This window comes from Nerophis lumbriciformis, linkage group LG06, assembly GCF_033978685.3.
Source record: "Nerophis lumbriciformis linkage group LG06, RoL_Nlum_v2.1, whole genome shotgun sequence".
Classification (NCBI taxonomy): Eukaryota; Metazoa; Chordata; class Actinopteri; order Syngnathiformes; family Syngnathidae; genus Nerophis; species Nerophis lumbriciformis.
Genome location: NC_084553.2, coordinates 51,063,544 through 51,088,209, shown reverse-complemented (window position 1 = coordinate 51,088,209; position 24,666 = coordinate 51,063,544). Strand labels below are relative to the sequence as shown.

Below are 24,666 nucleotides of genomic sequence, written 5' to 3'. Positions count from 1 at the left end.
TTAATAAAGCTTCATTTCACTTTGTCATCCTTCCAACTGAGCATCATTCAATTAAAAAGCAATCCTCACCTCCCCACTCATCCACTCTAATATTTAATTACTGCATTTTTTTTTTTTTTTTTTTCAGATTTCACCTCCCAGGCATATTTTCACTCTGCTCCTGCAAGTTAAACACGTGGGGCGTGGAGCATTCGTTAATTGACACAATTACGCACAGGCGCGTCGTGGTCACGCAGGTCCCCAGAGAGGCATCAATCACTGCGTTACTGGCCTGCCAAAAAAAAACAAAAAAAAAACATCCCTGTTCTCATCAATATTCATTTATAAATATCAATAAATTGAACATGAAAATAAAACATTTTGTATCCAAGGACATTTTTTTTTTGTGTGCCTATTTTTAGTGCCCTAGCCTCACTATCTGTGCATCTTTAAAAAAAATAAATAAAAAACCTTGTATTAGACATGATTGGCAAAAAGACTTTATCCCATCACTGGGATTACAGTGACGTCACGCAGCTCCCCTTGCATGGATGCATGCTAAAGAACTATTGAGGCACAAATAATAGCACAAGCACAGTCCATATCTTGCAAGTCTTTCGTTATCCTTTAAGCCTCCTTCCACAACAACATTTTTTTTTTCCTTTAATGACGCTTAATTTCAGCTCCTTAGGAGAGGAGGGGGATTATTCATTCATATAAAACAATCTGCAGCATGGTGCCAGTCTTCAAATCCTATTCCCTCCTATATGTGGCGAAAGTCATGTATTATTAAGAGAGAGGGGGGTGAAAAAAAAAGAAAGGCCGTGTGGAAACGCGTGTATGCCCGTGGATTTGAGGTGGATTTTTTTTTTTTTTTTTTTTTTTTTTTTGTGGGGGGGAAGCAATCGATCCATCCAAGGCTTGAGGAGGAATATTGCTGATGGTTACAAAAGAAGGCGAGATGTCTTTCTCTCAATTTGGATATCCTTACAATGCAACCTCACAGGTAAGACTCTTTTATAACTTTTTTTCTTCTTCTTCTTTAACTTAGATTAAGTGTGTGTTCCTCCCTTCTCCACGTGTGATGTTGTCGTGCGGAATATTGACACACACGCACCCCGTGTCCAATAACGCTGAATTATGAATGAACTTTTTTTTTCTCTCTCTCCCCTTGGTGACAATAGTGATGAATGTCACCTATTGCGCGCCGTGCGTAATTACGCACCACGCACTATTCTGGCGCGCAATCAAATCACTCCATTTTTAGTTTAATGGCACATGTTTTGCTGAGGGTTCAGTCTGAGCACTTTATTAATGTAAAATACACTTTTAATTTAAAAAAAAGAAGAAAAAAAAGTGTAATATATATATTCCATCCATCCATCCATTTTTCTACCGCTTGTCCCGTTCAGCACTCGACAATTCAAAACCCCCCCAAAACTTTGTCACATGTCAGGAATTGTTACAAAAGTGACTTACCTCAATAAAATATGTTTTTCTTTTTTTTTTAAGCTCCAAACTAACTTTCAAGTTTTTTTTTGTTTTTTTGTTTTTTTTTTGCAATCTAAAATCTCCACCATTCATTTCTCTCTGTGCAGTTTTTCGTGTCGGCAAACCCCAGTACGACTTGCTGCGATTCGATTTCCAGGTCGGTACCGGACGGGTCCACGGCGGGAGCGCAGAACTCCACCTCCGCCGCGGCCGCGGCAGCAGCCGCCGCTGCCGCCGCCGCCGCCTCCTTCTGTTGCCCGCCTTACGAGAACCGGCTGCTGACGGGGAGTCGCTCGGAGCTCAACGCGGCTCTGGGCGTGTACGGATCCCCCTACGCGGCGGCGGCTGCAGCCAGCCAGAACTACGCCAACTACTTCCCCTATGGAGCAGACCCTTCCGCCGCTATCTACTCCTCTCTGGTGGGCTGCACTCAAGAAGGGGGGAGGGAGTGGATATGGATCAATTAATCCATTTTTTTTGCACAGTGCCACCTCTCAAAAGGCTCCATTTAGTCTATTAGCTTATATTAAAAAAAACCAAAAAAACGAAGAAAACATGCAAAAATATGCATAAAGCCTACAGTATATTTTATTTATTTTTTCTCAGGGGCTGTACTTTTTTTTTATATTTAAAAAAATAATAATATTTATTTATTAATGTGATAGGGAAATCATAATACAAGTACTGAGAAAACAGACCCTTTTTTGTCCACCACCCCAAAAAAAAAGTATAAAAAATTAACAAAAAAAATTACAAAAATACAAAAAAAAAATACAAAATTACAGAAAAATAATATAGGTAAAATAATAACACCCCTCCAACCCCTCGTCCTACATTTCAGTCATAGTGGGTAACAATGCAATGTACAGTAACTACAAGTTATATTACTATATGACATTATGTTACTATATTACAGAAACTAAGTAAAAGGAAAAAAAAGTAACAACAAAAATAAAAATTACAAACATACATGTCACTGAATAAAAACAACAACAACAAAGAAAAAAAGAGTTGAGGTAAGTGAAAAAGTTTATTGTCAACAGTCAGTGTCACGTTTATCATATAGTGTCTTTAATTTAGCTGTGTAACTAGTTATGCAGCCCCACGTCAAATTCAAATTGTTTTGGTGTACCCCTCAGATTATGTTTTATTTTCTCTAAATCTAAGAAAAACGTGAGGTCCTTAAGCCATAGGGAGGCCTTGGGGGAAAACTGTGATTTACACTCCAATAAAATCCTTCTACGAGCTATTAGTGATGCAAAGGCGATACTATCCCTAAAAGTCTGCTTAATGTTTTGATAGTTTGGTGGGATTCCAAAAACAGCCAATTCTGCACAAGGCGTCAATATTAGTCCAGTAGGGGTGTACTTTTTTTAAACATTTTACTCAACAACAACACTAAAAAATAATAATTAATACACATATAAAATAATAATATTACAGGCCTGGATCAAGGTAGCGAGTGACCTATTTTATATAAAATACATTTTAAATATGGTGCAAAAGTTAATTCATGTCAGCAATGCGACTCCAAATATGAAATTATAAATAATGCAAAGTGAGATATGTATGTCACGCCTTCTTTTGTGACAATTGTGCTGATCGGGGCTTACAGTTTTTGAAGAAAAAAAAACCCCACATTTTCTGAGATTTCCAATTTGTGCTTTTTAAAAAGATGTAAGTCATATTCATCAAAAAATTAAAATATTGAGTTGCAATGTTATGAGCTTGTTAGTTTCGCCTTGTAAATAGTTGCTGGAATAAACATACATGCGCATGATATTGTAATGTTTGAAATGTTCACCAGTATACTCTATGTCAGGGGTGTCAAATTATTTTAGATGGAGAAAAATCTACTCTCAAGTGGGCGGGACTGGTAAAATCACGGCACGATAACTTAAAAATAAAGACAACTTCAGATTGTTTTCTTCATTTAAAAATAGAACAAAAACATTCTGAAATTGTACAAATCATAATGTTGTTGTCTTTTTGTTTTTTACACTTACATGTTGCGGTTAATAGTATTCTATTCTTATTTGTCGTTATTTATACTTTCTGAATAAATTATTTGATAATGTTCATCAGTCAACTCATTGGTGTTAATTTTCAATCCATCAAGATAAAACAATAATATAAAAATCTAACTATAGGATGCTATTCATGTAGTTTGATCATTTTCCTTATCTGGTGCACTAATGTCATGTGGTTTATCAACTGCAAAGATACAAAGAATAGCTATTGCGACATCTAGTGGGCACATTTAGAACAGCTGTTTCTTTCATTCAAAAATTCCAGGTTAATTGTTATACTTAGCAAACTCATCCCGCGGGCCAGATAAAACCTGTTCGCGGGCCGTACGTTTGATACCCCTGCTCTATGTATTATAATCATTTAAAAGCTCCACTCTTACAGTTTCCCATAGTGTATTTTTAGTGTTGTTGTCTTTTAACTCAGATTAATCACACATTTGAGATGTAATTAATCACGATTAATCACAGCAAATTGCTTATTGCAACAGCAATAACAGTGCAATACATTTTAAAGGTGCAATATACACATCACATCTTTCATATAATCGACAGTATTACCGTTTTGCAAAAACATTTTCTCTTCATAACATGGTCACTACTGCCTAGTTTCTCTTGTTATATTCTTATTTTTTCTGTTATATTTTTATTCTTATTGTTGTTACTTTTTATTTTTGTTCTTATTGTTATATTTTCTATTTTATTTCCATTTATACCCCCATTATTTACTTTTTAAATTATTTTAAATTCTATCTCAATTCTGTACACTTGCTGCTGGAATTTTAATTTTCTTTAGGGAACTTTCCTGAAGGAATCAATAAAGTACTATCCATCTATCTATCTATCTATCTATCTATTGCTTGTTTGCAGAATTGGAATCAATTTTAAAAATGACCCCAAATGCAATTTTATCCTCAGGATGTCACATCTAAAAATGACTTTCCATCACGTTTCATCAAACATATATTAACGTTGTTGCCCTAGGGTAAACTGGGTGTAACACATGGCACACTGACAAAGCTTAACCTATTGTGACTATAACAATCTACAAGGTTAATGTAGGTTGCTTCTCTTTCTCCCCCTCCATTTTTCTGCATTCTTTCGTATCTCAAGTTATCATTACGTATATGTATTGTTGCATTTAAACAACTGTATTGTTGATAATAAAGGTAAATTATTGGTATTGTTCATTATCAATAGCGCTATTTCTATTGGTATTTGTATTGATCCATTTGTAGTGTAATAATGCTCATTGTCATTTCTGTATTATTTTTTATTTTTCGCTAACTGCTTATTTGCTATTACTTTTACCATCATATTTGTACATGTCATATTTGCTGATGTTGCTCTATTGTTGTTGTTGTTGTTGTTTGCTGTTGTTGTTTTTGTCTCTCTGTCTAATCCCCCTCTTGTCCCCACAATTTCCCCCTCTGTCTTCTTTTTTTTTCTCTTTCTATCCCCTCCTGCTCCGGCCCGGCTGCACTAAATGATAATATAAATACATTTAATAAAGTCAAATACAAATAAGGCAACAAGAGAAGTATCCTACACTTCTCTTTTGTAAAGTAAATCTGAACAGCCGACATGGGCATCTACATCAACTATATGATTTGCCTGAGAAGCTGGACAGGACATTTAAAAAAAAAAAAAAAAAAAAAAAAAAAAAAAAAAAAAAAGACTTTCCACCGTCATTTGTTTGTTAAAAACTGAAGTCTGTTTTAAAGTGATATGCAATAACCTGCTCCGACTTTCATGTTCGCTCAAATAAAACTGGATGATTAATCTGCATTGATACACAATTAATGGATAATATTTTGTGATTAATCACATCCGTTAACTAGTTAAATTTGACAGTGCTAGCATTTGTATTACTTTTTTATGAACCAGAAAGCTAAACCCCCTTAATTGCACTACTTTTTTTTTGTATTGCTATAATTTTGGGTATAAAATGTTGCATAAAAATTAATAATGTTTTTTTTCCCCCCCTGGCAGAATCCGCAGTACGACATGAAGGAGAGCACGGGCACTTTGCACTCGGGCATCAGTCAGACAGCAGCCTACTATCCCTATGATCCCTCCCTGGGCCAGTATCAGTATGACAGGTGAGATCTACGCTCCGATTTTTTCGGTCCACTTTGTGTAATTTAAGCCCGGGCGAGCGTCGCTTGTCAAGAACCGCTTCCACTTTTCATTAGTGTGCCGTGTTCCTGTCAAAGGTCAGGGCGTTAGCTGCGTTTTAGGTGTATATCGAGCGGTCAGACACGGGCGCTCTTGTGATGCTCCGCGGTCTACCTTTCCTGTGTCAGATACGGGACGGTGGACTTCAACAGCACGGCCAGACGGAAGAACGCCACCCGGGAAACCACCAGCACCTTGAAAACCTGGCTGTACGAGCACCGCAAGAACCCCTACCCCACCAAGGGCGAGAAGATCATGCTGGCCATCATCACCAAGATGACCCTCACCCAGGTCTCCACCTGGTTCGCCAACGCCCGCCGGAGGCTCAAGAAGGAGAACAAGATGACGTGGTCGCCCAAGAACAAGGCCAACGACGACAGGAAGGACGACATCGGCAAGGGCGACCAGGACTGCCTCACCAAAGGTTGGAACTGCACATTTTGAGACATATCCGGAATCATTTAGTCGTGCATGGGCTTCACGGTGGCAGAGGGGTTAGTGCATCTGCCTCACAATACGAAGGTCCTGAGTAGTCTTGGGTTCAATCCCGGGCTCGGGATCTTTCTGTGTGGAGTTTGCATGTTCTCCCCGTGACTGCGTGGGTTCCCTCCGGGTACTCCGGCTTCCTCCCACCTCCAAAGACATGCACCTGGGGATAGGTTGATTGGCAACACTAAATTGGCCCTAGTGTGTGAATGTTGTCTGTCTATCTGTGTTGGCCCTGCGATGAGGTGGCGACTTGTCCAGGGTGTACCCCGCCCTCCGCCCGATTGTAGCTAAGATAGGCTCCAGCGCCCCCCGCGACCCCAAAAGGGAATAAGCGGTAGAAAATGGATGGATGGATGGATTTAGTCGTGCATGGGTAAGAATAATAGGCAGTCACATTTTGGTGCATATCAAAACATTTATAAAGTACTCACCCAATTTTTGGACTAACTTAATTTTGTACATATTTTAACCACTATCGCGTCAATGGTACATTCCACCTAGCGCTAACTAACATCCGTCCATTCGTACGTCGTCCCCGATTGATTAGAAATAATCCTGCTAATTAAAGGGGAACATTATCACAATTTCAGAAGGGTTAAAACCATTAAAAATCAGTTCCCAGTGGCTTATTTTATTTATCAAAGTTTTTTTCAAAATTTTACCCATCACGCAATATCCCTAAAAAAAGCTTCAAAGTGCCTGATTTTAACCATCGTTATATACACCCGTCCATTTTCCTGTGACGTCACACAGTGATGCCAATACAAACAAACAGCAAAGGTATAGCGACATTAGCTCGGATTCAGACTCGGATTTCAGCGGCTTAACACTGTCTGATAAGATAATTACTAACAACTATGAACTAGGTTTACAGCATATGAAATACATTTGGCAACAACATGCACTTTGAGAGTGCAGACAGCCCATTTCAGGCGCGCTAAGAACATATATTTTTCCACGATTTCAGCACTCAGGTTAACCATACCTAAATAGACACAAAACACTGCATTACACAAGACTACCCGAATGTACTCGAATGATTGAAAAAAATATATGTTTTTAAGCTAAATTATTGGTAAACATAGTTTATGCATAATAATTTACGTAAAACCGCGAGTAATGAATAAAGTTTTCATCAATTAATATATTCTGTAGACATACCCTCATCCGCTCTCTTTTCCTGAAAGCTGATCTGTCCAGTTTTGGAGTTGATGTCAGCAGGCCAGGGAAGCTAGGGTCGATATTCGTCTCTTGATCAGCTTCGGTGGCATAAGGGACGGTGTGAGCCAAGACATCCAGGGGGTTTAGCTCGCTCGTCTGCGGGAACAAACTGCCGCCATTGCTTGCCGTGCTACCGAGGACCTTTGTCCCTGAATTGCTCACACACTCCGGCAGATTCAATGGGGGTCTGGCGGCAGATTTCTTTGACTTTATCGTTGGAAATGCATCTGCTTTGAGTGTCGCAGGATATCCACACATTCTTGCCATCTCTGTCGTAGCATAGCTTTCGTCGGTAAAGTGTGCGGAACAAACGACTGACCATTTCGTCGGCTTTCCCCACACCCTCGTATTTTGAACAAATTTCGTCCAATTTCTTGCCACTTTCGCATCTTTGGGCCACTGGTGCAACTTGAATCCGTCCCTGTTCGTGTTGTTACACCCTCCGACAACACACCGACGAAAGTGAGAAAATGGCGGATTGCTTCCCGATGTGACGTCACAACAACGCCTTTCTATTATTCGCTCCGAGAGCGAATAATAGAAAGGCGTTTAATTCACCAAAATTCACCCATTTAGAGTTCGGAAATCGGTTAAAAAAAATATGGTTTTTTTTCTGCAACATCAAGGTATATATTGACGCTTACATAGGTCTGGTGATAATGTTCCCCTTTAACCAACAACATTTCAGCGCGGCTCAGTTTTTATTTGTTGTGCCTTTTGTTTGGGGTATGGAAGAGTTACGGTTGTCAGCTTTTAAACTTCATTTTGTGACGCTTTGCTCAACTTAACTCTCAATAAGTGCAGATTTTCCTTTCAAGAGCTAAAACACTGTTACCTTACTGTAGCAAAAGAAAACAAATTCATTTTTGTGCCGATCAAATAATTTATTTTCATTGTTTACCGTTTGATTCTTTATGGTTTCAATGGTGCAGTCGTACCAGGAATTAAGTAGCCTGCTATTTACTGAACAAAAGCGTGACCTAGCTTAACCTAATACAACATTTTAATGGCTTGACACGTGAGCCCCGACATAAAATTGGTATTGTCTATCAATTTTCATTTTTCACCCCTTATGAACCAGAATGTACCTGGCTAACAATGTCCTTTTTATTTGATTCCCTCATTCTAATAACATTTTGTGTCATCCTTCATGAACCAGAAAGTACTTAGCTAACTAACTCATTTTTAATTTAATAATGTTTAACGTCGTTCCTTCATGAACCAGGAAGACCTAGCGAACTAAGTCACTTTTCTTATAAATATGTTTTGTTTCATCCTTAAAGAGCTAGGAAGTACCTAGCAAATTAACTCACTTTTATTTAAGTAATGTTCAGCGTCATTCTTCATGAACCAGAAAGTACCGAGGTAACTAATTCACTTTTATTAGAATAATGTTTTGTGTCATCCTTCATGAACCAGGAAATACCTAGCTAAGTAACTAAATTTTATTGTAAATTTTTTTGTTTCATTCTTTGTGAACCAGAAAGTAACTAGCTAACTAACTCACTTTTATTTTAATAATGTTTAACGTCGTCCTTCATGAACCAGGCAGTATCTAGCTAACTAACTCACTTTTCTTATAAAAATGTCTTGTTTCATTCTTCATGAACCAGAAAGTACCTAGCGAACTAACTCACTTTTATTTTCATAATGTTTAACATCGTCCCTCATGAACTAGGAAGTACCTAGCGAACTAAGTCACTTTTCTTATAAATATGTTTTGTTTCATCCTTAATGAGCTAGGAAGTACCTAGCGAATTAACTCACTTTTATTTAAGTAATGTTCAGCGTCGTTCTTCATGAACCAGAAAGTACCGAGGTAACTAATTCACTTTTATTAGAATAATGTTTTGTGTCATCCTTCATGAACCAGGAAATACCTAGCTAAGTAACTAAATTTTATTGTAAATTTTTTTGTTTCATTCTTTGTGAACCAGAAAGTAACTAGCTAACTAACTCACTTTTATTTTAATAATGTTTAACGTCGTCCTTCATGAACCAGGCAGTATCTAGCTAACTAACTCACTTTTCTTATAAAAATGTCTTGTTTCATTCTTCATGAACCAGAAAGTACCTAACTAACTAACTCACTTTTATTTTGATAATGTTTAACGTTGTCCTTCATGAACCAGGAAGTACCTAGCTAACTAAGTCACTTTTATTAGAATAATGTTTTGTTTCATCCTTAATGAACCAAAAAGTACTTAGCTAACTAACTCACTTTTATTTTCATAATGTTTAACATCGTCCCTCATGAACTAGGAAGTACCTAGCTAACTAAGTCACTTTTCTTATAAAAATGTTTTGTTTCATCCTTAATGAGCCAGGAAGTACCTAGCGAATTAACTCACTTTTATTTAAGTAATGTTCAGCGTCATTCTTCATGAACCAGAAAGTACCGAGCTAACTAATTCACTTTTATTAGAATAATGTTTTGTTTCATCCTTAATGAACCAAAAAGTACTTAGCTAACTAACTCACTTTGATTTTCATAATGTTTAACATCGTCCCTCATGAACCAGGGAGTACCTAGCTAACTAAGTCACTTTTCTTATAAAAATGTTTTGTTTCATCCTTAATGAGCCAGGAAGTACCTAGCGAATTAACTCACTTTTATTTAAGTAATGTTCAGCGTCATTCTTCATGAACCAGAAAGTACCGAGCTAACTAATTCACTTTTATTAGAATAATGTTTTGTGTCATCCTTCATGAACCAGGAAATACCTAGCTAAGTAACTAATTTTTATTGTAAGATTTTTTTGTTTCATTCTTTGTGAACCAGAAAGTAACTAGCTAACTAACTCACTTTTATTTTAATAATGTTTAACGTCGTCCTTCATGAACCAGGCAGTATCTAGCTAACTAACTCACTTTTCTTATAAAAATGTCTTGTTTCATTCTTCATGAACCAGAAAGTACCTAGCGAACTAACTCACTTTTATTTTGATAATGTTTAACGTTGTCCTTCATGAACCAGGAAGTACCTAGCTAACTAAGTCACTTTTATTAGAATAATGTTTTGTTTCATCCTTAATGAACCAAAAAGTACCGAGCAAATTAACTCACTTTTATTTAAGTAATGTTTAGCGTCGTTCTTCATAAACCAGAAAATACCGAGCTAACTAATTCACTTTTATTAGAATAATGTTTTGTGTCGTCCTTCATGAACCAGGAAATACCTAGCTAAGTAACTCATTTTTATTGTAAGATTTTTTTGTTTCATTCTTTGTGAACCAGGAAGTACTTAGCTAACTAACTCACTTTTATTCTAATAATGTTTAGCTTCGTCCTTCATGAACCAAGAAGTACCTAGCTAACTAACTCACTTTTATTTAATAATGTTTTGTGTCATGCTTCCTGACCCAGAAAATATCTAGCGAACTAACTCACTTTTACTATAAAATATTTAGCGTCAGCCTTCATGAACCAGGAAGTACCTAGCCAACTGACTTTTTAATATAAAAATGTTTTGTGTCATGCTTCATGACCCAGGAAGTATCTAGCAAACTAACTCACTTTTATCATAAAAATGTTTTGTATCGTCCTTAATGAACCAGGACGTACCTAGCTAACTAACTCACTTTTATTATAAGAATATTTTGTTGAATTCTTCGTGAACCAGAAAGTATTTAGCTAACTAACTCGCTTTTATTTTAATAATGTTTTGTGTCATGCTTCATGAACCAGAAAATATCTAGCGAACTAACTCACTTTTATTATAAAAATGTTTTGTGTCGTCCTTCATTAACCAGAAAGTACCTGGCGAACTAACTCACTTTTATTTTGATAACGTTTAGCGTCATCCTTCATGACCCAGGGAATATCTTGCGAACTAACTCACTTTTATTACACATTTTTTTTGTATCGTTCTTCATGAACCAGAAAGTACCTAGCTAACTAACTCACTTTTCTTATAAAAATGTGTTGTTTCATTCTTCATGACCCAGAAAGTACCGAGCTAACTAACTCACTTATATTTTAGTAATGTTTTGTATCGTCCTTCATGAACCAGGAAGTACCTAGCTAACTAACTCACTTTTATTTTAATAATTTATTGAGTCATGATTCATGAACCAGGAAGTACCAAGCGAACTAACTCACTTTTATTATAAAAATGTTTTGTGTCGTAACTTCATGAACCAGGACGTACCTAGCTAACTAACTCTCTTTTATTATAAGAATATTTTGTTGAATTCTTTGTGAACCAGAAAGTATCTAGCGAACTAACTCGCTTTTATTATAAAAATGTTTTGTGTCGTCCTTCATGAACCAGAAAGTACCTAGCGAACTAACTCACTTTTATTTTAATAATGTTTAGCGTCATCCTTCATGACCCAGGGAATATCTTGCGAACTAACTCACTTTTATTACACATTTTTTTTGTATCGTTCTTCATGAACCAGAAAGTACCTCGATAACTAACTATATTTTATTATAAAAATGTTTTGCGTCGTCCTTCATGAACCAGGAAGTACCTAGCGAACTAACTCACTTTTATTTTAATAATGTTTAGTGTCGTCCTTCATGAACCAGGAAGTACCTAGCTAACTAAGTCATTTTTCTTATAAAAATGTGTTGTTTCATTCTTCATGACCCAGAAAGTACCTCGATAACTAACTATATTTTATTATAAAAATGTTTTGCGTCGTCCTTCATGAACCAGGAAGTACCTAGCTAACTAAGTCATTTTTCTTATAAAAATGTGTTGTTTCATTCTTCATGACCCAGAAAGTACCGAGCTAACTAACTCACTTATATTTTAGTAATGTTTTGTATCGTCCTTCATGAACCAGGAAGTACCTAGCTAACTAACTCACTTTTATTTTAATAATTTATTGAGTCATGATTCATAAACCAGGAAGTACCAAGCGAACTAACTCACTTTTATTATAAAAATGTTTTGTGTCGTCCTTCATGAACCAGGACGTACCTAGCTAACTAACTCTCTTTTATTATAAGAATATTTTGTTGAATTCTTTGTGAACCAGAAAGTATTTAGCGAACTAACTCGCTTTTATTATAAAAATGTTTTGTGTCGTCCTTCATGAACCAGAAAGTACCTAGCAAACTAACTCACTTTTATTTTAATAATGTTTAGTGTCGTCCTTCATGAACCAGGAAGTACCTAGCTAACTAAGTCACTTTTCTTATAAAAATGTGTTGTTTCATTCTTCATGACCCAGAAAGTACCTAGCTAACTAACTCAATTTTATTATAAAAATGTTTTGCGTCGTCCTTCATGAACCAGGAAGTACCTAGCTAATTAATTGACTTTTAATATAAATATGTTTTGTGTCATGCTTCATGACCCAGGAAGTATCTAGCGAACTAACTCACTTTTATCATAAAAATGTTTTGTATCGTCCTTCATGAACCAGGACGTACCTAGCTAACTCACTCACTTTTATTATAAGAATATTTTGTTGAATTCTTCGTGAACCAGAAAGTATTTAGCTAACTAACTCACTTTTATTATAAAAATGTTTTGTGTCGTCCTTCATGAACCAGAAAGTACCTAGCTAACTAACTCACTTTTATTTTGATAATGTTTAGCATCATCCTTCATGACCCAGGCAGTATCTAGCGAACTAACTCACTTTTATTATAAAAATGTTTCGTATCGTCCTCCATGAACCACAAAGTACCTAGAAAACTAACTCACTTTTATTTTAATAATGTTTAGTGTCGTCCTTCATGAACCAGGAAGTACCTAGCTAACTAAGTCACTTTTCTTATAAAAATGTGTTGTTTCATTCTTCATGACCCAGAAAGTACCTAGCTATAACTAACTCAATTTTATTATAAAAATGTTTTGCGTCGTCCTTCATGAACCAGGAAGTACCTAGCTAATTAATTGACTTTTAATATAAATATGTTTTGTGTCATGCTTCATGACCCAGGAAGTATCTAGCGAACTAACTCACTTTTATCATAAAAATGTTTTGCATCGACCTTAATGAACCAGGACGTACCTAGCTAACTAACTCACTTTTATTATAAGAATATTTTGTTGAATTCTTCGTGAACCAGAAAGTATTTAGCTAACTAACTCACTTTTATTATAAAAATGTTTTGTGTCGTCCTTCATGAACCAGAAAGTACCTAGCTAACTAACTCACTTTTCTTATAAAAATGTGTTGTTTCATTCTTCATGACCCAGAAAGTACCGAGCTAACTAACTCACTTATATTTTAGTAATGTTTTGTATCGTCCTTCATGAACCAGGAAGTACCTAGCTAACTAACTCACTTTTATTTTAATAATTTATTGAGTCATGATTCATGAACCAGGAAGTACCAAGCGAACTAACTCACTTTTATTATAAAAATGTTTTGTGTCGTAACTTCATGAACCAGGACGTACCTAGCTAACTAACTCTCTTTTATTATAAGAATATTTTGTTGAATTCTTTGTGAACCAGAAAGTATCTAGCTAACTAACTCACTTTTATTTTAATAATGTTTTGTGTCATGCTTCATGAACCAGGAAGTATCTAGCGAACTAACTCGCTCTTATTATAAAAATGTTTTGTGTCGTCCTTCATGAACCAGAAAGTACCTAGCGAACTAACTCACTTTTATTTTAATAATGTTTAGTGTCGTCCTTCATGAACCAGGAAGTACCTAGCTAACTAAGTCACTTTTCTTAGAAAAATGTGTTGTTTCATTCTTCATGACCCAGAAAGTACCTCGATAACTAACTATATTTTATTATAAAAATGTTTTGCGTCGTCCTTCATGAACCTGGAAGTACCTAGCTAATTAATTGACTTTTAATATAAATATGTTTTGTGTCATGCTTCATGACCCAGGAAGTATCTAGCGAACTAACTCACTTTTATCATAAAAATGTTTTGCATCGACCTTAATGAACCAGGACGTACCTAGCTAACTCACTCACTTTTATTATAAGAATATTTTGTTGAATTCTTCGTGAACCAGAAAGTATCTCGCTAACTAACTCACTTTTATTATAAAAATGTTTTGTGTCGTCCTTCATGAACCAGAAAGTAACTAGCTAACTAACTCACTTTTATTTTGATAATGTTTAGCATCATCCTTCATGACCCAGGAAGTATCTAGCGAACTAACTCACTTTTATTATAAAAATGTTTCGTATCGTCCTCCATGAACCAGAAAGTACCTAGCAAACTAACTCACTTTTATTTTAATAATGTTTAGTGTCGTCCTTCATGAACCAGGAAGTACCTAGCTAACTAAGTCACTTTTCTTATAAAAATGTGTTGTTTCATTCTTCATGACCCAGAAAGTACCTAGCTAACTAACTCAATTTTATTATAAAAATGTTTTGCGTCGTCCTTCATGAACCAGGAAGTACCTAGCTAATTAATTGACTTTTAATATAAATATGTTTTGTGTCATGCTTCATGACCCAGGAAGTATCTAGCGAACTAACTCACTTTTATCATAAAAATGTTTTGTATTGTCCTTATTGAACCAGGACGTACCTAGCTAACTAACTCACTTTTATTATAAGAATATTTTGTTGAATTCTTCGTGAACCAGAAAGTATCTAGCTAACTAACTCACTTTTATTTTAATGTTTTGTGCCATGCTTCATGAACCAGAAAATATCTAGCGAACTAACTCACTTTTATTATAAAAATGTTTTTTGTCGTCCTTCATGAATCAGAAAGTACCTAGCTACCTAACTCACTTTTATTTTGATAACGTTTAGCGTCATCCTTCATGACCCAGGGAGTATCTAGCGAACTAACTCACTTTTATTATAAAAATGTTTTGTATCGTCCTTCATGAACCAGGACGTACCGAGCGAACTAACTCACTTTTCTTATAAAAATGTGTTGTTTCATTCTTCATGATCCAGAAAGTACCTAGCTATCTAACTCACTTTTATTTTAGTAATTCTTCGCGTCATCCTTCATGAACTAGGAAGTACATAGCTAACTAACTCACTTTTCTTTCAAAAACGTTTTGAGTTGTCCTTCATGAACCAAGAATTAGCCTGCAAACAATTACACCAACTAAATACTCAACACTTATTTATTTTCTTTGTAAAACTGTTCTCCCCACCTGGAAAGGTTGTTAATTATTCTACCAACAATTAGAACCAGGAAGTAACCTGCTGTTGTTTGTAGTCCTTATCCTGCTTCCGAGCTCACGATTGTCTTCACATTCCGCAGATTCCAGCGACTGCAAGGAGGAAAAGGACTTGCACCTGAGCGATTTGGACGACATGGACGAGGACGACTGCGACAAGCTGGAAAGCGAATGTGAAAAGGTGGTCTCGGACGAGCAGGACCTCCATAGGCCCCTACCTGGCTCGCCCCCAAAGAGAGACTGTTCCTCGGAGCTTCACCTCAACCTGGTCAACAGCTTCCACCACGCCTTCCCCTGCGCCGTCAAAACCGGCCTCCCTTCTCTTCCGCCCGACTTCTTGGATCCGTCGAAGACCGCTTCCACCACAGGGACCTTGACCCTGTCTCACTTTGAAGCTTCGGACAAACCGAGGATTTGGTCTCTGGCTCGTACGGCTGCTTCGGGTGTCATCCTGAGCCCCCAGCACGTACCTGAGCTGAGGAACTCCAGCGGGGACTGCCAGCTCCAGAGGTTGGCTGGCGCTCCTGGCGGACAATGCGGGCTCATGAGAGGCCTCCAGGATGTCCCCGGTGCTGTGAGCCCCTTTCCTGAGGGCCCCTCTTTGCATTCCAAAGTCTACGGCCCCGGCAGCTACAATCACAAGGGCCTCCAACTGCACTGTCCGTCCTACGCTGCGCTCCCTGACGCATGCCAGTACTCCACTTCGGAAGGTACGTCCGCTTTAGTCGTCACTTTTTCAAATTGTTTGTCTTTCCAAGACTGTATTTGTTTATTTCCGCGCCTGCGTAGGATTCTCCAGCAAGGCGGCAGAGACATCACAATCATCAGAACTCAGTGACGCCTGTGCGAGCATGCATGAAGACAAGGCTGCTGCATTCAGACCTGCGATGAAGAGGTGAAGCAGGTGGGTGTCGCCCTGAAACTAATCCGTTTGAATCAAGAAGGACCTTTCATTAGGTACACCTCAACTGTCTAAGGCAGGGGTCGGCAACCCAAAATGTTGAAAGAGCCACATTGGACCAAAAATACAAAAAATAAGCCTTTCATGTAAGTATCTATTATTATCGGCGGTCACTCGAACGAGTATGACGATCCTCCTGGCAGGGGTTTGATTGATTGATTGAGACTTTTATCAGTAGATAGCACAGTGAAGTACAAACGTTTGTACATATTCCGTACAATTGACCACTAAATGGTAACACCCGAATACGTTTTCTAACTTGTTTAAGTCGGGGTCTACTTAAATTGATTCATGATACAGATATATACCATCAGATATATCCCTTTATGGAGGATGCCTGTGCGTGACTTAGTTTTACGTGGAGACTGGTGCACAGACAGTCACCACACGATCCTTGACAGATCCGGGTCAGGGTCCAGTGGCATGGAGTCTAAGACCCTTTTCTGCTGCAGCCTTCTTGTATCCATTGTGGTAGTTCTTAAATCTACCGTCTTCCGCCTGCTCCGCCGTTGAGGTCTTCACAGTATCCCTGGCTAGGGGGCAGTCAGGTACTAGGCCTTTGCCAAGGGCCACCTGGGGTAACAGTAGTAAAGGGGTTAACCTCCTAGTGCCCCAGGACCCCATAGAGGAGCCTCCACTGCCGGATGTGTAAGTGTCTATATCAGCTATGTCAGCCTACTATCAAAATAACTATGTGTCGCAGGCTGACGCAAATCTTCGTTGACAGAAATGCTGAAATGTAATATTTATTCAACCCATTTTTACAACATTGGAAAACATTACTAAAACGGAGGCTTTTCAGAGGGTGTGATAACTCCTGGAAATGACTGGCTTTAACTTTTAACAGGGACCAGGAAACACGAGCATATAACCCCAATTCTTCAGAGTTTGCACTGGCTCCCTGTTCATTTTAGAATTGATTTTAAAACCTTGCTGTTTGTTTTTAAAGCTTTACATGGACTGGCACCTCAGTATATCTCGGACCTCATCCAAATTTACACTCCTGCGCTCGCTCTGAGGTCCGAGAGCCAGCTCCAGCTCGTGGTGCCCGAGACCAGACTTAAATCCAGGGGAGACTGGGCCTTCTCTGTGGTCGGCCCTAAGCTCTGGAACACTCTGCCCCTCCATGTTCACACTGCTCCCACAGTGGAGTGTTTTAAGTCTCGTCTTAAGACCCACTTTTATTCTTTGGCTTTTAACACTACGTTAGTTGTGTGGTCCTCTGTCCTCTGTTGTCCTCTGTGTTTTTAAAAATTGTTGATTTCTATTTACGGTTTTAATTGGTTTTACCTTTTAAAATCGTTTTGAATCCTATTTATTTTTATATTGGTTTTATATTTATTTATTTATTGTTTTTATTCAGTCATTGGCGGAGCTAAGGATAATATTTGAATATTGTTTTTAATATTGTTGTCCAGCACTTTGGAAACATTTTTGTTGTTTAAATGTGCTATATAAATAAAGTGGATTGGATTGGATTGGCTTAGAATGGCCAAAGGTAAAGATGTGTGTGTTCAAGTTGAAGGAAACGGAAACTGCAAATAAAATAAACTCAAATATACCTATAATGATGCATTATGTACATACAGTTAGCATAAATAGCATGTTAGCATCGATTAGCTCGCAGTCATGCCGTGACCAAATATGTCTGATTAGCACTCCACACAAGTCAATAATGTCAACAAAGCTCACCTTTGTGCATTCACGCACAGTATAAAATGTGTGGTGGACAAAATGAGACAAAGAAGGAGTGGCATAAAACACCTCTTGCTGTGGCAGCGTCGAGGAAAGATGTACATGTAAACAAACTATGGTGCGTTCAAGGACTTACGAAATGAGGAGGACAAAATGGCGCATGACAAATATTCTTTTCATCGAAGCATGTTTAATGTAAACAGTGGGATTTCTAACAGTTAGGGAGGTTTTTGTCATGTTTGTCCTCCTACAGAAACCATATTAAAACAAAAAATATATATTTTTCCTCATCTTTTTCCATTTTCATAAAATTTTTGAAAAAGCTCCAGGGAGCCACTAGGGCGGTGCTAAAGACCCCCGGTCTAATGCCTTCATGTCCAAGACAGTAAATCATGACGCTTGGTTTTGGTTGGCAGTCCAACCTCTAAAATTCATCCTAGATTTTTGCAACCAAATACAGTAGGGAAAGGATTTGTATGGCCCCATTCCTGGGTGGATCTCGCATGAGAGGAAAAGGGGGTGGGGGTTTAATCATTTTGCAACGCAGTTTGCTGAAAATGATGGAAAGCGCCACTCTACATAGCAAATGACGCAAGTATGCATTGCCACAAAACATTTTTTAAGATGTTAAACACTAAAGTGGTTAGTGCACATCCTCAATTTGTCACGTTTCATGTGTCAGGTATACCGCGACGATTGGGGCCATATGAATTCCCTTCCTACTGTTTGTTTTTCATCCTAATCCACCGTTAAAGTCGCATAAAACTTGCATGTTTTGCAATGAGCTCTTCAAAAAACACAAAAAAAGGACAATACACATGAAGTAAGAGAACCATACACTTTTTAAAGTCAAGGTAAAATGGTATTCTTGTTTTTTGTTATTATTATTATTAACGGTGGTTCATTTTTTTTTCAACTATGTTGCTAAAGTTAAGCTGCAGCATGTCACGGATAGGTTTTTGGCCATTTATTTTGTCAGAGGTACAAAATTCTGAAAAAATTATCCAAAAAAGGTAGTTGACATGAACTACAAGGCCCCCGTTTACACTGCACACTAAATCAGATTTTTTGTTTGCCCTCAAGTGACACAGATCGGATTTTCTTTGCCATTTTGAACACTCCAAAGTGCTTCATATTTGAATATTTTCGCATCACATTCAGGCCACATCAGAGGGGTAGTCTGAATCCGAATCTGATCTTTTCATATGTGACTTCAGTCTAAACGACAATGGGTCCTAAATGACTTTTTCGTCACCTTTTGGGCGAGCTACGTCATTCATTCATCACAACCTTCGGTTTCGGTGAGCAAAGTCTTTTTTTGATGGCCGCATTTCAATCAATCAATCAATCAAAGTGTACTTATCCAGCCCTAAATCACGAGTGTCTCAAAGGGCTGCACAAGCCACAACGACATCCTCGGCTCAGATCCCACATCAGGGCAAGGAAAAACTCAACCCAATGGAATGACAATGAGAAACCTTGAAGGGGACTGCAGATGTGTAATATTACTGTATGTAATATGTAAAAATATATTTTGATTCCGAATAAATCGCGATTGTTGAAGGACCGGAATTGACACTGTGGCATATTTGCTTACTAGTTACATACATTGCGTAATTTGTTTACATAAACGAGTTCAAAAATAAAGCTAATTAAAAGTTAAAGTACCAATGATTGTCACACACACACTAGGTGTGGCGAAATTATTCTCTGCATTTGACCCATTACCCTTGATCACCCCCTGGGAGGTGAGGGGAGCAGTGGGCAGCAGCGGTAGCCGCTCCCGGGAATCATTTTTGGTGATTTAACCCCCAATTCCAACCCTTGATGCTGAGTGCCAAGCAGGGAGGTAATGGGTCCCATTTTTATAGTCTTTGGTATGACTCGGCCGGGGTTTGAACTGTCCGTTTTGCCTCTACTTACTGTAAATATTAGAACCCTCCGAAATATATTACACTGTATATATCCATTAATTCATTATATGACTTTAATTTCTGTTCACGTAAAATAAAAACACAAATTTTTGAGGTGTGGCGACTTGTATTTTATTTCGTACTAGTAGTAGCGACTTCCTTATTCATTTACAGAATCTGGTCAACTTCCTTTGTTTTCACTTTATCGAACCGCACATGCAAATGACGTCAAGGCCACATTTGGACCACATTGGGGCCACATACCGAAGTCTGATATGGACCACATTTTACTTGCAGTTAAAAACAGTCGGCTGGAAAAAATCAGATTTCGAAAAAAAAATCAGATTTGGGCCACTTAGGCAAATGACAATATGACAGTGCTCCAGTGTTTCTAGGAATCTGCTGAAATAATAGTAGTCTCCTCTGAGTTTTTCTAACTGAACTGAACTGAAGTGAATTAATTAAACTCATATCATGTTCTACATATGGTGAATGTTCATATTCATCTCGGAGAAAGTAAACCACCAAGTTTAATTAACAGTGGTATTTCAGTTTGTGCACATAATAAGATAAGGCCCCTTAGTTTGATATTCGCAGGTGGATTGGATCACTTCTTGTAGGAAATAAGGGATAGCCTTATCCTTGAGAAGAGACTACCTGTCTAGCTCAACGCCAACATTTAAGTTATGACTTAAAGCAGTTGTTTTCCAGACACTTTACACACGAACATCTCCTTTTATGGTCAGGATGTGCTCTCCTGACCCAGCACACACACAGACAGGAGGTAGGAATATAAGACTGGTGGTTTGGCTTCTCCAGTTTAGTAGTCCTTCATTTTTTTGACCTAGGTTCCTCCGGTTAGTGCAGACTTGCAAAATGACGCTCGCTTGTAATAAATGCAACTTTTGGTTCAGTAAAGCGTCTCCGACGTCTCTTTTGATCCAGCCGCACTGCCGTGACGTCCTTCTGTCCGGGCAAGGATAACAAGACCAGAAATACACTTCACCGGTCTTTTCCGGGGCAGATTTGGCCCCCAACCCACGAGTTGGCTAAGCTTAGGTTAGGACAGGTTGTAAAAACACATGTTTTTAAAAAATGATAAAAAATGTCATCACATTGAAAAGTTTGTGACAGCTATTTTTTTTTTTTTTTTTTTTTTTTAAAGCTCCTAAAATCTCTTAGTTTTTTATTTGTCCGGTAAAACTGAAAAATAGAGTTAATGTTTTCTATTCTAAAACAGAAGATATGTTATTTGGCCCTAGTGTGTGAATGTTGTCTGTCTAACTGTGTTGGCACTGCGATGAGGTGGCGACTTGTCCAGGGTGTACCCCGCCTTCCGTCCGAATGCACTCCACGCCACCCCGAACGGGACAAGCGGTAGAAAATGGATGGATGGATGTTATTTCTATTCTTGTTTAATTCCCAAAGATTTCCGAGTTATTTTTGCACCATTGAAACTGATCAAAGAGATAAAAAGCCTATATGAATGTGTGTCTTTGGTTATAGGGAGTATTTTGCAATATACCAATATACAAGCAAAAGAGGCATACTTAAATGTATTGAAATTATAAAATATCTTGAGTGTCCTGGTTTTCGGTAATTAAGATATTAGGGATGGGAACCTTTACGATTCGATTCCGAAGGTGACGATTAGTTCCATAATCAATTCTCATACATACATAACACAACTTTTTCAAAACAGGTTGCAAAAGCTGGTCTTAGCTGCTGAGGTATGACGTATACACGCAGAAATGGCCTCTGAAACCACCTTTTTAAAAGTTTAAAAGTTGATGTCCCAACATTAGCTATTATTGAATGTATATCTTATCATAACAACAACATGACTGCATATTGATGGTCTTCCTTCTGAGACTGTTTGTGTGTGTGTGCGCATGTTTATATGGCGATATAAATACAACGCAATACTTGTTCTAACGATATAATATCAAAAGTTTTCATATTATTATTATTTTTTTATTTTTATTTTAAATGCATCATTTGAATGACATTGGGTTTTTGCTGAGTTTGTCAAAAAATGTTTGTTGTCACTTAGTGTACATATATACAACTTGAATTATTTTAAGCTGTATTTTACTATTAGTATTACTAAAAGTATTAGTGAACTATGTAGAACAGGGATCCCCAAACTTTTTGACTCGGGGGCCGCATTGGGTTAAAACAATATGGCCGGGGGCCGGGCTGTGTGTACATATATATATATATATATATATATATATATATATATATATATATATATATATATATATATATATATATATATATATATACTGTATATATCTATACTTTAGGTCAGGAAAAAACGCGGAGGCTTTTTCATCCCTACAAGCCTGCTTTTCAGGGGAGTTTCTCCTGAAGAGAAACAGGCTTGTACGGATGAAATAGCCTCCTTGTTTTCTCCTGACCTTCCCCTGAAAGGCAGGGAAACCTGCGAAACAGGCTTGTAGGGATGAAATAGCCTCCGTGTTTTTTTCCTGAAGAGAAACAGGCTTGTAGGGATGAAATAGCCTTTGTGTTTTTTCCTGACCTTCCCCTGAAGAGCAGGGAAACCTGCGAAACAGGCGTGTAGGAATGAAATAGCCTCCGTGTTTTTTTCCTGAAGAGAAACAGGCTTGTAGGGATGAAATAGCCTTTGTGTTTTTTCCTGACCTTCCTCTGAAGAGCATTAAACCTGCGAAACAGGCTTGTATGGATGAAATAGCCTCCGTATTTTTTCCTGAAGAGAAACAGGCTTGTACGGATGAAATAGCCTCCGTGTTTTTTCCTGACCTTCCCCTGAAGAGCAGGGAAACCTGCGAAACAGGCTTGTAGGGATGAAATAGCCTACGTGTTTTTTCCTGAAGAGAAACAGGCTTGTAGGGATGAAACAGCCTCCGTGTTTTTTTCCTGAACAGACACAGGCTCTTAGGGATGAAATAGCCTCTGTGTTTTTTCCTGACCTTCCCCTGAAGAGCAGGGTAACCTGCGAAACAGGCTTGTAGGGATGAAATAGCCTCCGTGTTTTTTCCTGACTTCTATTGAGCACTGTATAACGGATAAACCACACACAGTAACCTCGACTATATATATATATATTTTTTTTTTAGATATATTCCTTGCGCACTAATTGACTGAAAGAGCGCGCACTTTGCTGATGATGTCACGTTATTGATGAGAATATGCATTTTTAGACAATATGATTTGCCTGAGCGGCTAGGAGACACCGAACAAGCGGTATAAAATGGATTAGAAAGGACAGATTAAAAAAAAAAATAAATAAATAAAAATAATAATAATAATAATATACATATATATATATATATATATATATATATATATATATATATATATATATATATTTTTTTTTTTTTTTTAACTTGGGACTTCCTGCGGGCCGGATTTTGGGGACCCCTGATGTCGAACATCAAAATGTATCGCAACACATCAGAAAGTTGCAATACAAGTATCGCATTGTAAAGTTCTTTGTAATACTCGGCCTTAATTTTTTGTACAATCTGTTCTATTACAGCACAATTAGTACCAGATGCTAGACAGTGGTGGTAATCTTATATTTTTGATAGGGAGAAAAACGTTTTAACATATTGTTTTTACTTCTTCCTACTAACATGGCTTAACTTCTTTTTACACTTGTAATGCAGTCTATAATTTGCACTTAAAACAAAGAGTGGAATATTGATGTCACGTCTTCGTATTAACTTATTTCTGTGTGACAATTAAGAATGCTAATGTGTATTTATTGATAGATTATTATCAAGGCAAGCAATGATATATATACTAGATCTGATTACTAATGTTGTGGCCAGTCACTCAAATAAAACTACATGATCATACTTTCAAGAAACTTTTTATTGTTTTTTGTCAATTTAACATCATATTTCTTCTTCTTTTTTATCCCCTCTAGATGAACGGAGGATGTCCCACGATAACAAACTGGGAAGTTAATTATGCACTAATGGACATACTGGTCTCAGTGGGACATTTGCTGTGTGGAACATTTTGCACAACTTTTTTTTTTTTTTTTTTTAAATATACGGTGTTGAAGACTTTATGCAAAAACCATACAAAGGTATGAGAAATGTGTGTGGCAATCGCAATTTGTGTATTTATTTTATTTATTGTGCAAATGTTTGTTGAGTGACTTTGTGTCTCCTTTAAGTGTTCTGTTAAAAAAAGTGTATTGTCGTGCATTTGTCTTCAAAAAAAGACAAAAGTGGCCACTTATTCGTGTTATTGTGTAAAAATGTGAACAAATTCTGTGGGGTTTTTTTTTGTTATTTTTTTTTCTAAAAATACATGTGTTTTTTCCAAGACTTTTCTGTGTCATGGCTATTTAAAGACCTGAGGGGGCGCGCTTTCAAAGACCGGAAGAAGTAGAGTTGATCAAAGTTGATCGTCTCCACTTTGACGCGCGTGAGCCGAATCCACGAGTTGCAGAAGAAAGGCGTCCCGGTCTCCGCGCTGACATGCTCTAATCGCTAGCGGCGCCGAGCGCTTTGTAGACGGGACGCCGGAACACATGCTTGAATGATGGCGGGTCCCCGGTGTGCTGCACTAACTTGGCATTGTGTTCATTAAAAGGTCATTTGTAGCATCAAACCATTCACACGCTCCAT

General features: G+C 37.5%; 1 protein-coding gene and 1 long non-coding RNA gene across 3 annotated transcripts in view; one reads left to right on the top strand and one right to left on the bottom strand.

Annotated features, from left to right (window-relative positions):
- Positions 1-1,585, bottom strand: part of LOC133608900 (uncharacterized) — a 33,345-nt gene extending 31,760 nt beyond the window's left edge. The window contains exon 1 of the long non-coding RNA XR_009815642.2: positions 1,459-1,585. This is a non-coding gene — a long non-coding RNA (uncharacterized lncRNA). The remainder of the gene's footprint in view (positions 1-1,458) is intronic.
- On the top strand, positions 856-24,283 carry irx6a (iroquois homeobox 6a). 2 transcript variants are annotated; one of them, XM_061964536.2, is made up of 7 exons: positions 856-985; positions 1,628-1,889; positions 5,490-5,599; positions 5,804-6,099; positions 15,550-16,176; positions 16,256-16,370; positions 23,955-24,283. In XM_061964536.2, the coding sequence occupies exons 1-6, from the start codon at positions 972-974 to the stop codon at positions 16,363-16,365; spliced, it is 1,419 nt and encodes a 472-aa protein (XP_061820520.2). In that variant the 5' UTR covers positions 856-971; the 3' UTR covers positions 16,366-16,370; positions 23,955-24,283. The 2 variants fall into 2 exon arrangements, with proteins under 2 accessions (XP_061820520.2, XP_061820519.2); XM_061964535.2 differs by having other exon boundaries at positions 1,578-1,889.
- The last annotated feature ends 383 nt before the right edge of the window (positions 24,284-24,666 follow it).

Excerpts from the sequence above, each read along its gene's own strand:
- irx6a (XM_061964535.2), top strand. The coding sequence starts at position 920 with ATGGTTACAAAAGAAGGCGAGATGTCTTTCTCTCAATTTGGATATCCT. Across the intron at positions 1,890-5,489 it reads CCGCTATCTACTCCTCTCTG|AATCCGCAGTACGACATGAA; the intron begins GTGGGCTGCACT and ends CCCCCCTGGCAG. Across the intron at positions 5,600-5,803 it reads GGCCAGTATCAGTATGACAG|ATACGGGACGGTGGACTTCA; the intron begins GTGAGATCTACG and ends TTCCTGTGTCAG.